The sequence below is a fragment of the Monodon monoceros genome, unplaced genomic scaffold (assembly GCF_005190385.1).
Source record: "Monodon monoceros isolate NGI ecotype Baffin Bay Population unplaced genomic scaffold, NGI_Narwhal_1 Super_Scaffold_18, whole genome shotgun sequence".
Classification (NCBI taxonomy): Eukaryota; Metazoa; Chordata; class Mammalia; order Artiodactyla; family Monodontidae; genus Monodon; species Monodon monoceros.
The window spans coordinates 33,928,344-33,945,806 of record NW_021703774.1 but is presented as its reverse complement, the minus strand read 5'-3'; the positions used below and the strand labels follow the sequence as shown (position 1 = coordinate 33,945,806).

General features: G+C 53.2%; 1 protein-coding gene across 1 annotated transcript in view; it reads right to left on the bottom strand.

The window, feature by feature from the left end:
- Positions 1–7,781: 7,781 nt before the first annotated feature.
- MAPKAPK2 (MAPK activated protein kinase 2) overlaps positions 7,782–17,463 on the bottom strand; it is a 44,948-nt gene continuing 35,266 nt past the window's right edge. Inside the window, exons 2-10 of the mRNA XM_029228518.1 lie at positions 13,138–13,277; positions 12,885–12,949; positions 12,521–12,600; positions 11,876–12,002; positions 11,188–11,263; positions 10,671–10,795; positions 10,250–10,335; positions 10,070–10,150; positions 7,782–9,485 (exon numbers count right to left, since the gene is read on the bottom strand). Coding sequence (XP_029084351.1) covers positions 9,342–9,485; positions 10,070–10,150; positions 10,250–10,335; positions 10,671–10,795; positions 11,188–11,263; positions 11,876–12,002; positions 12,521–12,600; positions 12,885–12,949; positions 13,138–13,277 — 924 coding nt within the window. The 3' untranslated portion in view covers positions 7,782–9,341. The remainder of the gene's footprint in view (positions 9,486–10,069; positions 10,151–10,249; positions 10,336–10,670; positions 10,796–11,187; positions 11,264–11,875; positions 12,003–12,520; positions 12,601–12,884; positions 12,950–13,137; positions 13,278–17,463) is intronic.

The window sequence follows — 17,463 nt, the reverse complement described above, 5'->3', positions numbered from 1 at the left end:
CTTTGATGTAACTATTCCACTTCTAGAAATCTATCCTACAGAAATCCTTACACACGTGCACAAAGATATTGTACAAGGTGTTTGCAACATTAATACTAACAGTTTAAAAAAAATGAGACATCCATCAGGAGCAGATAAATTATTGTACAGCCACACTACGGGCTGTTAAAAATGAATATAATGGTTCTGAGTTCAGTCACGGGCACCCACTAAGAAACGCTAAGTTAAAAAAGCAAGTTGCGTGTTGACTGACGGTATGAGAAAGTTCTGGGGATCGGTTGCACAACGATGTGAACATACTTAACACTGCTGAGCTCTACACTTAAAGATGGTGGTAGTAAACTTTATGTTATGTGTATTTCACCACCATTTTTTTTTTTTTTTTTTTTTGGCCGCGCCATGTGGCTTGTGGGTCTTTATTCCCCGACCAGGGATTGAACACATGCCCTGGTAGTGAAAGCACCAAGTCCTAACCACTGGACTACCAGGGAATTCTCTCACCACAATTTTTTTAAAAAGCAAGTTGCCGAACAATATACCTAATGATTTCATTGCTACTTGTTACAGCCTTCAAAGGAATTTCTCACCTGTGTTTCTAAGCATATATGTATGTAGACAAATAATTAGAGTTTTTGGTAAGACTGGATAAAATCAAAATAAAATCAAGCCGCTAAAAGTAGTTATTTCTGAAGAGGAAGTTGGCATAGTTAGGTGAGGAGGGGTTATAAGGAGAAAGCTTTCACATTTCACTCTGTATGTATGTGTAATTACGTGTGTATATAATTTCTTTGAATGATTGGGCTTGCTTGTGTTGTTCTTTAGACGCATTCATCCAGCCAGCAGATACTGCGCACGCACCTTCGCTGGGTGAGCTGTCATCCTCAGAACCAGGGCTTCCCTGGTGGCGCAGTGGTTGAGAATCTGCCTGCCAATGCAGGGGACACGGGTTCGAGCCCTCGTCTGGGAAGATCCCCCATGCCGCGGAGCAACTAGGCCCATGAGCCACAACTACTGAGCCTGCACGTCTGGAGCCTGTGCTCCGCAACAAGAGAGGCTGCGATAGTGAGAGGCCCGCGCACCACGATGAACAGTGGCCCCCGCTTGCCGCAACTAGAGAAAGCCCTTGCACAGAAACGAAGAGCCAAAAACACAGCCAAAAATAAATTAATTAATTAATTAATTAATTTTTAAAAAAAGAGCCTGGAATAGGCGGATGAAACTGGATTTCTCGTCTACCTCTTCCTCTTCCCTGCAGACTGGCTCAGAGAATGACCTGCCCTCGTCCCACTGTGGGTGGGTGGGGTGAGAGGTAGGATTAGAGTCTCACTATGAGGACCATTTCCATAAAGCAGGTTTCTGATCAGAAAAGGAGACAGCTGAGTGCCAGAGAGCCACTGGCCCCTCTAGGTCTTACTACAAACACCAGATCTCCCCATACCACAGGCTCCAGTCACAACTAACCGAGGCTTCGTTCTCAGAGTCAGATGAGATTGTGATTCCTTTGAAAAGTAAACCTCGGCCTGGTGAATTCAGAACCACTGGCCTCCAAATCAGAGGCTAAGGGCTGGGAGAACTCAGCTCTTTCTGAACCTTAAGGCCTCACAGCCTCAGGAGGCTCTAGCTATTTGAGGAACAAGAGACAACCAGCTGCCGGAACTGAGGAAGGAACAAGATCACGTTTCACATGGTCCCAGGCAGCAGCGACCTGAGCCAGCAACTTGGCAGGAGCTTGGGCCAGAGCCACCCAGACTGGAGACTCATTTGCATGATTTTTGCAGTACTTTGCATCATGGGGCCCGGGAACACTGTTACCCTAGGATCAGAGAGGTCAAGACCAGTATTTGGTCACACAGGGCCTGGGGAACAGAAACAAAACTCAGGGGACGAGAGGACTCATGAAGGGAGGGGGATGGCAAAGGGAGAAAGCCAGTCCCAGTACTTCACTTGCAAATACTGGCAGGGGTGTCGGATGGGGTAGGAAACTTCACTGCCCCTTAGAGCAAGAAAGTTATGCAAACGAATATATTTGCATGGCAGCCTGGCCCCTAAAATGACTTACCACATGCAGGTTCCTGGCCTCAGGAGCAGCCACTCCCCACCCCCAGAGCCCCACATGAGATCCTACAGGCTTGAAGGCCAAGATTTCCTGACCAGAGGCTCTGGGTACTGACTTCCCTTCAGAGCAATCATTATTCCTTGCAGAGTGTGGATGGACATTCCAAGGTAACTCCAGGCCTGAGATGCTGGTGTGTGACAAAAAGTGTGGAAGCTTAGGTACACTAAAATGTGTATTTGTTACAGGGAAGCTCCTAAGGGCTTCAGGTTTAATACACCTGGAGCCCATGGTGTAGGGACCACGGTGAATGGAGATGAGAAAGACCTGCAAAGAACTCTGGCTTTTCAGTGACACTCAGAGGGGAGAGGGGCAAGGAAGCCCTTGACAACCATTCACTCCAATTTTCCAGGACCCCCTAATCTCATGTAACGTTATCCTTTTCTATAATGATCTGTAAAATGCATAACTAAAAATGATCTAAGTTTAACGTATAACCTTGTAAGGATTCTTTAAAAATTAATGAACTTAGGGCTTCCCTGGTGGCGCAGTGGTTGAGAGTCCGCCTGCCGATACAGGGGACACGGGTTCGTGCCCCGGTCCGGGAAGATCCCACATGCCGCAAAGCGGCTGGGCCCGTGAGCCATGGCCACTGAGGCTGCGTGTCCGGAGCCTGCGCTCCGCAGCGGGAGAGGCCACAACAGTGAGAGGCCCGCGTACCACAAAAAAAAAAAAAAAAAAATTAATGAACTTAAGAATAGGTGGTCGTGGCGGGGTTTGGGGGGGACTTCCTAGGTGGTTCCAGTGGTTAAGACTCTGCGCTTCCACTGCAGGGGCTGTGGGTTCGATCCCTGGTCGGGAAACTAAGATCCCACGTGCTGCGCGGTGCAGCCAAAATAAATAAATAAACAAATAAAATAATTAACTAATTAGTTCAAAAGACTGGGCCGGGGGGGGGGGTGGGGGGGGGGGGTAACAGGCGGCACTTCCCTGGAGGTCCAGTTGTTAAGACTCCAAGCTTCCACTGCAGGGGGCACGGGTTTGATCCCTGGTTGAGGAACTAAGATCCCGCATGCCCCACGGCACAGCCAAAAAAAAAAGAATAGGCGGGGGTGAAGAGAAGGAAGGAGCAAAGGGCAAGATGGAGGGATTAGGAGGTGCAAGCTACCATGTATAAAATAAATAATCTATAGAGCAGCACAGGGAATACAGCCTACATTATATAACTATAAATGGAGTGTAAGCTTTAAAAATTGTGAATCACTATGTTGTACACCTGAAACTTATATGATACTGTAAATCAACTATACCTCAATTTTTTTAAAAAAAAGGAATATGTGGGGAAATCCCTGATAGGCTAAGTTTTGGTTTTGGGGGAACAAACATGGCAAAAGAGGGGAATCCAGGTTGAAGGGGCTGAAAAGAGAAAATGAACAGAAAATACCGAGGACCCCCCACTGAGGAGAAGTCAGGTTTCCCATGGACAGAACTGATGGCTAAAGGTCCAGCTGAAGTGATGAGCAGACAGCAGTTCAGACCAGAAGACAGAGGGGTGAAACTAGAAAGGAAGAGCTGACTCTTACTCCGCAGAAACCGGAGCAGAAATCTGACGGCAACACCTCCACCATGCTGCTCCCTCATTTTCTACCATCAAATTTGTCAAATTTGCCAGCTTGAAGGCCTCCTGAGTCTCCACCAGAAAAGCTCTACCCTCCCCACTGAGGCCCCCTGCTCTGTCCCTGTCCCATGAAAGCGTTGATCCTCCCTGCCTTCCATCATATTAACCCCCACCTATGCCTCTGAGTCCCAGGAGAGCTGGACCCACTTCTAACTCAGCTGTGTCTCCCCAAAGTCCCAAGCGCTGGGTGTGGCACATGGCAGGTGCTCGAGACGAGCTGAATGGGAACGTGGCATTTCTGTTCCTGGAGGGAGTCTCAAAGAACAGCTCGGGCCCAGGAGGCCAAGGCACTGACCCTGCAAAGCGCGGCCTGTTTGGGGGAGGGGCCGTAGCCCTGCACACCCAGCCGGTGCTTCCCTCCTCTTGAAGTCCTCGCATGGCCACGTGTCACCCTCCTGTGTCTGGGTCAGGAAGGACCGACCCTTGCTGTCCTGAGCAAGGCATGCATGGAGGGCTTCGTCCAACAGGAGATGAGGATCCAGGATCCAGGACCTTCTGACTTCACTCATCCCTCCAGTCTCAAACCCTCTAGGGCCCTAAGAGGCCACTTGGGCTGGGGCAGTCTTGAACGGATCGACTCAGACCACAAAGTATGTGTCCAGGCCTCCGGATGCAGAGAAAGAAAAGACAAGGCCTCTGATGGTTGCACGCAGATTTTGTATCTCACTGGGCAGCAACTGGGTCTTACACTTGGTTTTTCCCAAAGCATAGCACATATAGTAAGTGCCTGGGTATTTATTTGGTGATTTAGTATGTTGGGTCCGACTGAGTGCAGGGAAAGGAAAATGAGTCCACCGAAAGGCCCCACCAGAGCCTGGTGTCCCTTCCAAAGAATGGCTACTCCCCAACTCAACCAGCCTCCCCCTGGGGTAGCCCCTAAACATGGGCTTCAAGAGACAGAGCCGGGGAGAGGCTGTATCCCTGGGGCTGATCAGAGGCTGGCTCCCAAAGCCTCCTCCAGCCCCCTCTGGCCCCCTGGAGAGCACCCAGCAGGTTTACATTCACCGGGGGTGGGTGAGACAGCCACTTTCCCCAGCCTCACCAACTCCACCCTCCTTCCTTGAATAACTGAATTTCCTTCGCACCCTGAGCAGGCCAGCCTACCCACTCTACCCACTGTCATTCCCAGCCCTCCACGTTTCCTGTCTCCAACCCAGTCAAAAGAAAACCCCAGGGCTTCCCTGGTGGCGCAGTGGTTGAGAGTCCGCCTGCCGATGCAGGGGACGCGGGTTCGTGCCCCGGTCTGGGAGGATCCCACATGCCACGGAGTGGCTGGGCCCGTGAGCCATGGCCACTGGGCCTGCGCATCCGGAGCCTGTGCTCCGCAGAGGGAGAGGCCACAACGGTGAGAGGCCCGCATACCTGAAAAAAAAAAAAAAAAAGGAAAACCCCAAATTTTCTGTTATTGTTTACCAACCCAACTGCCTCCTCTCCCCAAGGCACAGGTGATGCCCTCAAGCTGACAGAAACATGGACTCAGCCTAGACCACCAACTCCGCTCCAAACCTGGGCTTCCCTGTGCCCTCTGGGCAGGGCAGCCCACCAGAGGGTAGGACACCAGTAGTGATAAAGGCCACCTGGCCCCTGACCAAACATTTAAATCCACCATCTTGCTGCATTCCTCAACAGTCACAGGGCCTAGGAGTGCCACCCCCATTCCCTAGAAAAGGAAATTCACCTCTACTCAGTGGAGAAGAATCCAGCTGTCTCCCTGCTTGGCCTCCCTTCCCCCCTCCCTTATCAAGAGGACTTTGGTGGTGGTGGTGTTTTTTAAGAAACTCTAAACTTGGAAGCAAGAGACCCAAACCAGATTGACCTCTGCTTAGTCATGAGGCCTTGGGAGAGTCACTTTACTTCTCTGATGCTGAGTTTTCTTACAGGTAAACTGGAGGCTAGACTGACTCTGTCAGAGGGCTTTTATGATGGTGATGAGATCAAGGGAAAGAGCCCAGCACAGCACCAGTGCTTCCTAGGTACCTGCAAGTGTCCATAAGCCCTCTTTACATCTCACACCGCTGAAGGGTGTTCAAGAACCATCTCCTGTTGCCCCCTGGAACCATGCAAGCCAGCATCTGCCTTTAGGCACGGAAGTTCCACTGCCATCCCACCTGGGAGTTTAGCAGAAGGAGCTTAAGTTCTTCCTAGAGACAAAGAATCACAGGGCCACACCAGTGTGGAAGGTCAGGGGTGTGGAGAGAGTAGAAAGTCATGGCAAGACCCCACTCACCAAGCCAGGCCCCTCCTGCCCTTCATCCCAGCCACGTTCCCTGAATGTCAGATCCAGTTTTGTGAACTGGGCTGACCTAGATGGAGGAGGAAGGAAAACACAAGTGTTAACATGTGGGGCAAGAGGATGAGAAGGCTGTGAGATGGGCCTCTGTGGCAGAGCAGCGGCCCTACAGATGCTCACATCCCAATCCCTGGACCGGGGAACATGTGGCCTTACATGGCAAAGGGACTCTACAGGTGGGACTGAGGTGAAGGACCTCCTGCATTATCTGGGTAGGCCCAGTCTAATCACACAGGTTCTTAAAAGTGGAGACTCCTTCCTGGCTAGGTTAGAGAGATGCGACAACAGAAGGTCAGAGAGATGCGATGTTGCTGCCCTTGAAGATGGATGAAGGGGGCCGTGAGCCAAGGAATGGAGAAAACTCTGGAAGCTGGAAACGCAAGGCAAGAGAATCTGCCAGAGCCTCCAGAACACAGCTCTGCTGAGACCTTAGATTTTAGACCAGGGAGACTATATCAGACTTCTGACCTCATAAATCTAACATATTACATTTGTGTTTTAAGCCACAAAATGTATTACAACAGCAACAGAAAACTAACATGGCCTCCAAAGACAGCAGAGCACTGATAACGCCCTTCCCCTGTACCCCAATTCCCGCCCTACCACCCCTTATCCCCTCTTCCCCCGAGTTCTCATCAATCACCTCTGATACCCACATAAGCACAGACAACGTGACTGGATTTCTCTGAAAGCAAAACCTCATGCTGGTTCGTTCGAATGGTGGTTTCTAGAGTGATGGGTAGAGTTTCAAGGTAGGAGCCAGCCACATTCAGGAGTTGTGAGGGGGAGGCCATGGGGCCCCAGGCATGCCCTGCCTCTGCCACAAACCCGAGCAGGGGGGATGCGATCCCACTGATGACTGGGGGGATGAGCAGGCCTCTCCTCCAGGCAGGAGACCAGGTCCTAGGGTGAGACCACCCCAGGCCTTGGGATCCTGAGCTCTAGTCCAAACCCATTAGCTCTGGGATCCCCAGCACATCCCTTCACTCCCTTGGTCGGTTTCCTCGCTCATAAAACAGGGATAACCATCCTGCCTTGCCTTTCTCCCCGACAGCTCTGAGGATCAAGTGAGAAAATGCAGTTGAACTTATCGATGACCATTTTTCCATCTGACTGGGAGGGAGAGCAGTGGGGTCAATAGACCGATTTCTACCTTGGGCCCCACTGCGAACCAATTCACTGTGCGTCTCAGATACCCCACCTCTGAGCCTCAGCCTTCTCATCTGTGAATCGAGGGGAATGGGTCATAGGAGCCCTGGGGCCTCTTCCAGGTCTGAGGTAGAGTATTCTGGCTTCTGCCTGACCCCTATCACCTCCTCCTGGAACTTTCAGGAACTACGCTGACCTGCTCCTCTGGACCCTTTCCCAGGATTTGAACCAATTCACCACCAGCAACTTCTTCACAATCCTCACACCAGCCAGCCCCCCAGGCTGAGGGTGTCAGCGCCTGCTTGTGGCTAAACAAGTCGAAGAACTGGGCTGAGAAGCAGCTTGGCTCCTGATTCAATACTTGGCAAAAGAGCATGGGCTCCCCGCACCGTGGTGGGCACCGGCCCTGCTCTTCGTGTCCCCATACCAGGTCCTGGCCAGGCCCTCAGTGGGGCGTGCGCTGGCTCCCTCTCGCCCGGGAGCCCTCCCCTCCTCTCCCAGGACACACGGACTCTGCCCTCCCAACTCACAGAGCCGCTCTCCACGTGCGGAAAGAGGACAGGCGGGGGGGGTCAAGGGGCTGAGCCCCACGAAGGAAGAGAAAGAAAGCCTTTCAACTATTAAATCTGTTTAGTAAAGACAATTTTGCTCATACAAAACAATAGGAGTTTACAACAATCTGAGTGCTGGACACGCCATCAGAGACGGGAGGCGCCGCGGGCACTCGGAGCCCTTCCCTCACACCCAGAGAAGACCCTGGGTGCGCCCCCCAACCCTGCCCCTGAGGGAGATGAAAGCTGAAGCATTACTGTCACCCCTGTCCCAAGGGACCACGGCACAGAGGACCTCTCCCCACACTGCTGCAGACTAATACTGGGGAGGGAGGGCCCTCCCCCCCACTGGCCTGGACACATGACGCTGAGTTGTTTGGGGTCGGGGGGAAGGGGCTGATGGGGAGGGGGCAGGATCGGGACATCTTTGGTGTGAAGCCTCCACCGCCCACCCGCTAGGCCGCACGATGGAGATCTGCAGGAGGGCCGCAAGAGTGGTGCTGTCTTTGCCCACCAGGGGGTGCTGCCGATGCCCCAGAGCCCGGGAGGCACAGGAAACGCAGCAGCTCTGTGTCACTCATCGACTGCCCAGGCTCACCCATGCGGGCTGAGAGTGGGCCTGTTGAGAAACAGCAAAAATGTAAGAAAATAAACACGAACGGGTTAATAGTGGCAGGAAGGGGAAGCAGAGAGATGACGTGGCAGATGAGCGCCTCGGAGGACCAGGACCAGCACTCAGCGGGGAGTGGGGTCCTGGGCGGGGCTCCAGCCTTCCTGGTCGCTGTGCCAGTGCTAAGTCACTCCTCTCCACCTCCCAGGACCCGCTCACAGAGGCAGGCACGGACGGCCTGGCTCAGAATCTGGACACGCTTCCCAGGCACTTTGGCAGAGCCAGCGCGGGCAGGGCAGGCCTGAGGAGGGAGACAGTTCCTGAGCCCCAACGGAGGCCCTCCCTCTGCAGCCCTGCCTGCCCCTGGCCCCTCAAATGCACAGGCCCAGGCACTGATCCACGCACACGGGCACGGGCACACGCGCACACACACAACCACACTCACTCCTATCCGTCTGGCACACCGGTGACGTCTGAGGGCTCAGCAGAGGAGGTGGGTGGCCTCCCGGCCCCAGCCCTCCACGGCCTGCAGCTCCCGGAAGGCCTCAGCCAGCGGGGACCTGGGGCTGTAGTGGGGAAATTAGAGGGCTGGTGGCACGACACAGGGACGCCCCCTATAACAGTTTCCACAAATACCCTTTAACAAACCCCAAACCCTTGTAGTATCCAGACAGGAAAGGGTCTGGGGGGAAGGAGCAGGAATGAGGGCAAGAACAATAAAAGAAGTTTCATAAAAATTCTAAGTCAAATTATTGATAAAACTGCAAAATGAGCACAGGTTCAAGAGCACCTTGCTCCTTCTCTCCACGCCCTCTCAGCCTTCCAGGCTCTCCCTCTCAGGGGTGGCCAGAACCAAAGGCAGAATTCAGCCTATGACGAGGTCCGGGCTCCATGAGGCTGAGGAGGAGGGGAGGCGGGAGTGGACAGTTCTGTGTCTCTTCATTTAAAAACTAGATTCAGGTCACGAGTTATTGCTTGTCCTCCAGTGGAGCAGGAACGGGCCCAGCGGCTCAGTGAGCGAGGGCCGCAGCCTCCAGGGCCCGAGCTTTCTTCCGCCTCTTCAGAAGCAGAGGGTTGGATGCGTCTTCAATCTTTTTTATCTTGATCTGCTCATAGTCGACCCGCATCGTGGCCAAGGCACTGGTCATCTCCTCCTGGGGGGGGGGGGCAGTGACCGAGAGAGCCGTGAGAGGCGACAGGCAAAGCAAGGGCAGGATGCGGGTGACGGGCGGGAGCAGAGGAGACAGAGGGCAGGCTGGGTGATGGGCCCAGGGCTGGGTCAACAGAGCCTGGCCACCGTGCTGCCAGCGCTCTCCTAGAGCCCTCCAGCGGCCCCACGGGAAGGCAGAAAGAGCGCCGACCAGGAGTCAGGAGACCTGGGCTCATGTCTGCCCCAGCCGATCACTAGCTGTGTGACCTCGACCAGGTCACCGCCCTCTGGGCGTCAACTTCCTCGTCTGCAGAGTGAGGAGATGGTACCAGATGACCTTTCAGGTCCCTTTAGAGACCCAGACAGTAGAGGGCTTGTAGAAAACAGCCACGGCCAACTTTAGACCAAACACAGGACCTCTGCCCACAACCCGGCAGGGAAGTGGCTCAGAGCCGCTGTTCCTGTTGTAACAGAGCCCCCCTGGGGTCAGCGAGTACAGAAGCGACCCCTCTGGGCCAGCACTGCCTCTCACACCCAAGCACCTCGGCGCGCACCCTCTGAGCCCCTCTTGGCCCGTGGTGCCCTCACCTTGACGTCCTCCCACCTCTCCTTGTCCTCCTTCAGGACCCGGCTGGTGTGCAGTGGGGTCTGAGGGACCTTTGTTGATTGCTGGGGACAGAGAAAAGGGTCACGGTGAAAGCCTGGGTGGGGTGGAGCCCCAAGGGACAGTCCGCATGAACCCAGGCCCCTCCAGCCCGCCAGGCTTACCATGATCCAGGGGTGGTTCATGAACTCGGTGATGGTCATCCTCTGGGTGGGCTCTGTCTTCAGCAGGTTCCGGATGAGCATCTTCACTGTGGGGGATAGCGAGGTGCAGGGAGGGGACAGAGATGGCTAAGGGGCCACCCCCCTTCTGCTTCTCCTTCCCACAGTTTTCAGGGAAAAACCAGATTCAAAGGGGCATGGACACAGACCACCCAAGGAGCTAGCCTTGAAGACCATTACGGCTCCAGCCCTGACAGCCCCACGCGCCCCATACCCCAGCTCTGCCACAGGCCCTTCACACAGACAGGACGTACCCAGCAGCTGTGGGCCGGGCGCAGATCCACAGCCACGCCACCCACGTGAGACCGCCCCTGCACACGCACACACACCTGCACACACGCACATGTACACGTGGGTTCTCTACCTTCCTCTGATACTTCTGACCATTCTGGGTTGGGGAATTCATACTGGCCCATTCGGATGCGACTCTTCATGCCCGGAGAGATGGCAAGGCCATGGTTGGAATAGAAGGGGGGATACCCACACAGCCTGAGCCGAGAGGAAGTGGGAAGAGAGGGACAGAGCTGATGTTATTTAGCGTCCTGCACCAGGACTAGAGCGCAACACAGGCTTCTTCTTGCAAAGGTCGCAGAGAAATTGGGACTCACTGACTCAGGTACAATATACAAAGTCAAGGACAGGGCCCGGGAATGCAACAGTATGTAAACCACACATTTTCCTGCCCATAAGCTAATTTATAGCATTTAGCTGTCAGAATCCACTAAACGCAGAGAGATGGGGACATGCGGGGGATTCTCAGGGCATCTCCCATCCAGAAGGGGAACGCTAATCTTTGCCTCTTCTTCTCATCCCACCCCTACCGCAGCCCAGCCCAGGCCAGCCCAGCCCCACTTCCCCCAGGCCCCTCCCCACGCACTCACAGGATGTACATGATGACACCCAAGGACCACATGTCACAGGACTTGTCATACTTCTCTGGGCCCAGCACTTCTGGAGCTGCAAACCAAAGGTCAACGTGGGTGGGCCTGGCCCTCAGAACACTGGGATCCACCGCAGTTCCTCGGCGGCTGGTGCTCCCCATCCAACCCTTCAGCCCATCTTGATGGGACCTTAGCTGGGCTGGGAAGGGGAACAGTCATAGCCCAGACCCAGGGCTGGACAAAGGAGACCAGAAGACCCTTCTCCAAGAGAGCCCTAGGGCTAGAATCTCAAGATAAAACAAGTCTTGAACTGCAAGAGCATTTCAGACTGCCATTTAATTTGACAAACGCATTTTGAGAGTTTATTCTGTGCCAGTCAGCTGGGGCTCCTGAACCAAATCTGCATCCCAGACTCCACTGGGAATCTGATGGGAATGGCAGCTCTACTCAGGAAAAGCGTGCACGTGTGCAAAATGCCGCCCATAATCCAGGCAGATGATTTCCTGCAATGCTTCAGTCCCAGCTGAGCTCTGACGAGCCCTAGTTTGGGTCAGGTCACACCAGAACCAGTGCTAGAAAGGGCCTGAGGATTCAACTCTCCTAGGACCTGTGGCCCTGGGACCGGCAAGAGGAAGGCTTGAGAAAAGCTCTGGGGAAGACAAGCTCCCCAGGCCTCCTCTGGACTTACCCACATAGTATGGCGTGTAACAAGGAGTGGTCAGAGAGTTGTGGCTGGTGGTTTCCTTGGCAAAGCCAAAATCAGTGAGTTTGAGAATGGCGTTGGGCCTTTTGGAGGTGTATAAGAGATTCTCAGGCTACAGAGAGAGAGAAATAAATAGAACCTCTGCTGAACCTGTGAGGGGCTATCACTCCCTCCCTCCCTTCCTCCCTTCCTTCCTTTCTGCCTCCATTCAACAACCATTTGTCCAGCCCCTGTGATCTGCACAGCTGACGGTGACGACCCTCAGCTCCCTGCCTCCCAAGAGCTTACAGCGTGCATGGGAGTCGGACACTGACGCAGAGAACCGCAGTGAACACTGCAGTGACACAGAGACCGAAGGTGCGGCGGTGAGGTGTGGCTGAGGAGCACCGCAGGGTGAGGGTGGCCTCACAGGGCTTCATGACTGGGGTGGGGGTTTGCCCAGCAAGGGCAGGGCCTGCGGGGTAGAGAGTGGCACTCCGCCCCACTCTCGCTCAGGAACCAGGCAGCGGGGACGCACCGCAGGATGACTCTGGGGACCCTCCCTAGGGTCACCACGACCCTGACCCCTATGGCCTCCATGGCACCTGAGTTCGGGGGACTGAGGGGGGGGACAAAAAGAACAGCTGGTACCTTGACATCCCGATGCGCGATGTTGATTGAGTGTAAGTACTGGATCGCCTCGCCGATGCTCTTCATGATCTCTGATGCCTCTGCAGAGAAGAGGGAATGGGGGAGCGGGAAGGAGAGTCACAAGATGTGTCATTAGGTTTGAACACCCAATACACCAATCCCCCCGCACAGCCTAAGGCTCCCTACGTCCACCGCCGCCCCCCAGAAACCAGGGAATGAGGAGCAGCCCTGGCTCAGCTGAGGAAGAAGGCCCCGGCGGTGAGCCGGAGAAGGCAGCAGGCCTCCGCACCTCTCACGAGAGCCCCTTCAGACACCCCGTGCCCCTGCCTGCCCGAGCCCAGGCCCCACAACAGACCCTTTCTACCTCTTTCTGTGAATGCCTGGTCTCCTCGATCCTGGATTCGGCTGAAGAGTTCTCCACCATCCAAACTGAAACAAAGCCACAGTCAGATCTGAGGACATAGCATCCCACTAGCACTCTCCCCACTGCCCCTCCAAAAATCAGGCGTCTACATTTTAAGCTTCAGAGTCCCCATCCGGCAGTCCTCAGAAGGTGGGGGGCCTGGGTGGGGAGTGGGATCAGGCTGGGCCAGGAGTAAAGCGGAAGGGCTGCTCACCACTCCATGACAATCAGCAGGCACTTCCTCCCCGCGTACAGGTTCTCATAGACGTCCACGATCCGCACAATGTGTGGGCACTGGGAGGCCCGCCAGTGCAGCTCCACCTCCCGGCGGGCCTTGGGGCAGTCCTGCAGCATCTGCAAGCCGAGCGCCTCCTGAGTAACCTCAGCGGGGCAGCCGCACCGCCTGCACCTACCGGAAGGCCTGGCCCACGCACTCGCCCGCGTCCCCACCGACACACCACCGACTCTCCCTACCTGGGTCCAACACCAGCCCTTAGCACTTTCCCTGCACTTCCTTCTCCTAAGCCCCGACTCAGAGCTCTGCAGCTCCCTCATCTGCTCTAAAAGGAACCTCAAGATGACCCCTCGTGGGGTCTCGACAGCTACTCTGAGACCACGCCTTGACCATTCAGGAGAAAGGCCCAGCTATGGGCATGAAGTCTATTCCAGAAGGCGAGCAGAGTTGAGCATTGGGAGACAGAGGGTAAAGGACACCTGGGCAGAAAGACAGACCGAGAAAAACCCAAACAACAATGGAAAGGGGCCTAGAGACAGGGGAGACTCCAGATCAGTTAGAAAAGGTACCTCCAAGATCCCTAAACCCAGCATATCAAATCCCGAGCAATGTCCTTTCAACAAACAGATAGCCTCAGGAGTCAGCCCGGTGTGGTTTGAATCCTGGTTCTTACTAGATCTGCAACCTTGAGCAAGTTACTTAACTCACGGTCCTCGTCCTTGTCCCCTCTTCTTCCATGCACCAGGTGGCCAGGGGTATTAAAGCAGCCTGGCGCCCTCACCTGCCTCAAGGGCTGAATCTTTTTTTTTTTTGACATCTTTATTGGTGTACAATTGCTTTACAATGGTGTGTTAGTTTCTGCTTTACAATAAAGGGAATCAGCCATACGTATACATATATCCCCATATCCCCTCCTTCTTGAGCCTCCCTCCCACCCTCCCTATCCCACCCCTCTAGGTGGACACAAAGCACCTAGCTGATCTCCCTGTGCTATGCGGCTGCTTCCCACTAGCTATCTATTTTACATTTGAGAGTGTATATATATGTCCATGTCACTCTCTCACTTCGTCCCAGCCCCCCCCCTCCCCCCCCCCCCCCGGTGTCCTCAAGTCCATTCTCTACGTCTGCGTCTTTATTCCTGTCCTGAAGGGCTGAATCTTGACTAGTCTAAGCCAGGCCCTTTACTAAGACCTGACACTGGTCAAGAAGAACTTTATAGGAAGTCTGCTGAGAGGCCTCTTAAAAGGAGCACAGGAATGCACACCATCTCTCCTGCATATGACACCTGGTGCCATGGCAGTCATCTTGGTACCAAGAGGTACCCTGGGGTGGTGGGTGATGCATCAGGAGCACTAAGAGACCTTCTGGAAAGTGCATGAAGCTTGGTGAGTGAGATCAGATGGCCAGGACGGAGCCAGATTACAGAGGGCAGGGAAAAGCAAACACAGGAATTTCCAAAAATAAAACTAACATTCAGTTATGCTATGGTCTATGATATGCTGGTCCTTTCTTAATTGTACAATGGCTGCCCATTTTACAGGATGTGGAAACTGAGGCTCAGAGAAGTAGTGTGTCCCAGGCTCAGTTCCTGGGGAAAGGCAGAGCCCGGGGTTGGAAACCAGGCCTGGTGGATTCCAAAGCGTAAACCTTTTCCACGATAACACGCAACTTTCAGAGGAGGGGCAGAGACTGAGACTTGTCAGTCTCAGATCACCAAATGCAAACTGGCTTTGCAGAGGCAATCTCCCAACAGGGGCCAAGATAATTCAGTCTCCTAGGGAGCAGGCAGAAGACAAGGTCGCCATGGGGTCACACTGCCACCTGGTGGCCATCTAAGGACACTGCACAGGTCCTGAGTTTTGCCACCTTCAACTTCATTTATTTGGATGGACCAAGGAAAAAGGTTATTTTCCTTTCCCATGCACTATGAGAAGGAGGAGGAGACGTTGGCCAATCTCATTTGCATGTATTTCAATTCAACAAGCATTTATCGAGCTCCTACTAGGCCACACACTGTGCTAGATGTCAAGACCAAAGAGAAGAGTCCCAATCTGAAAGAACTCAAACTGGGGGGGGGGGGGGAGGGCATGAGGGGAGGTAGACACACAGAAAATGCTTCTAATCCAGAGACAATGTGCTATAAGACTGATAAGTTCAAAGGGTTCAAGAGAAAAAGTTCTCAGAGCACCCAAAATAGAAAGACCTCTATCGCCCCCTACAGGCACATAGGAACTGAAGCCCAGAGAGGAAGAATTGAAGTTGTCAAATTTACTCAGAGGCAACATGAGGTCATTGGATTTACAATCATGAGAGACTTGGGCTTGGTCTGGAATTTGTCAATTTCTGGTTGCATAGCCTTGGAGAGGCTATTACCTTTCTAAGCCTGTTCCACATTTGTAAGTTGGGGGTGAAAATACCTGCCTGGCCCCCTCCCTCAGAGAGCCATTGCAAGCATCTAATGAAAGAATACCTCTAAGTGTGCTTTGTTATCAGAAAGGCACTCACCACTGTAAACCATGAGCATAACTGCCACTGCACAGGGGCCCTCTCCATCACCTCTGAGTTGAGGCTGGAACATCCTGATACAACCAAGAAACCCTGATATATACAAGTCACCAGCAAGACTATAGGCTGGGTTTCTGTCTGCAGCCCTGTGCCCACCGCCTGGAAACCAGCTCTGTGCTGTAACCAACCACAGCTGTGCTAAATGAGGACACACCAAGGCCCAAACCCAAGTGCACGCCCCTCGGCCCCTCCTAAACTCAGAGCACGCACCGCAGGTTCTGCTTGCTCTCTTTGCTACAGACACGTTAGCGTGTGTGGCATTAGGTAACAGAGAATCTACAGCCAGAACGCCTGGTTTCACATTCCACCTCCAGGTTTACACACAATTCCTTACCTGGCAGAGGAGCTGGATTGGCCTAGCACAACAAACCTGGTCTTGGCAATCGCACACAATTTGCATCCCAGTTCTGCACTTCCCAGCTTGTCAGGCAAGCCAATCTACATTTCTGAAAAGGGTTTCCTCATCTGTAAAACTAGATTCAATGTGGCAAAGTAAGAAAATTGGAAAAAGCAAGTATTTTTAAATTCTAAGAGAAACATAGTAAGAATTTCCCGTGAAGACTGGTAATTGACAGCCAGGTATGTATTTATCAGAAATCCTTGAATGGATATAAAAACCAGCCCACGCAATGAAGGCAAGACCTTCAACCCAGTCAGGAGGACAGGCTGGCTGACATCACAGGGGCAAAGCCATTAAGAGCCAGAGAGACTTTGTAGACAGCTGTGGGGTACAGAAGCCTGGAGAGAGGAAAGCAAGAATGTGCTAATCTGGAGTACCGGGCTAAGTAAAGATCAGCAAGGGGGCTGCTGAGCTCTGAGCCAGAGAAGAGTCACGGAGAGAAAACAGGATTCCCCGGGTGCTGCCAGGGGCCACCAGCAGAGGAACATAGCAGGTTCAACCAGAAGCCAAGAGAGTCACGTGGGAAAGGCTCCTACCTCTTTGGCCTGGACAAGGACAGTGGGGGCGAAAGGGCCCAGAACCACAGCCTTGAGGGCTCACGTCTGAAGGAAAGAAGGGTCTTCCCACCAAAAAGCCACAGGCCCTGAGACAAGGAATGCCTGAAAGGGATTATAAAATATTTTAAGCCCATGCTAAGCCTGGAATGGATACTGCAACTTGCCTCGGCCCCCCTGTAGTTTGCATCTGAAATTCCCTTGCTCTGTAGAGAAGGTCAACTGTTGCATGTGCTAGATAGCAATGCAATAGGCAAGGTCACCTACCTACCAAGTATGGCGGGGGCCAGGGAACAGGCCACAGAGCCCATTGCCTGGGGAGGAACCTCTAGGGTAATGGTGGCAATGAGGGAGCTGTGGGAGCTCTCCCAAAATACTGTTCCATTACCATGCAATCCAGCAATCCCACTCCTGGGCATATATCCAGAAAAGAGGAAAATTCTAATTCAAAAGATACATGCACCCCAATGTTCACAGCAGCGCTATTTACAACAGCCAAGACATGGAAGCAACCTAAATCATCATGCCAACAGATGAACGGATAAAGAAGATGTGGTATATATATATGCAATGGAATACTACTCATCCATTAAAAAGAACGGAATAATGCCATTTGCAGCAACATGGATGGACCTAGAGATTGTCATATTAAGTGAAGTAAGTCAGAAAGAGAAAGACAAACATCATATGATCTCACCTGCACCTGGAATCTTAAAAAAATGATACAAATGAACTTATCTATGAAACAGAAACAGACTCACAGAGAAGAGACTTGTGGTTGTCAAG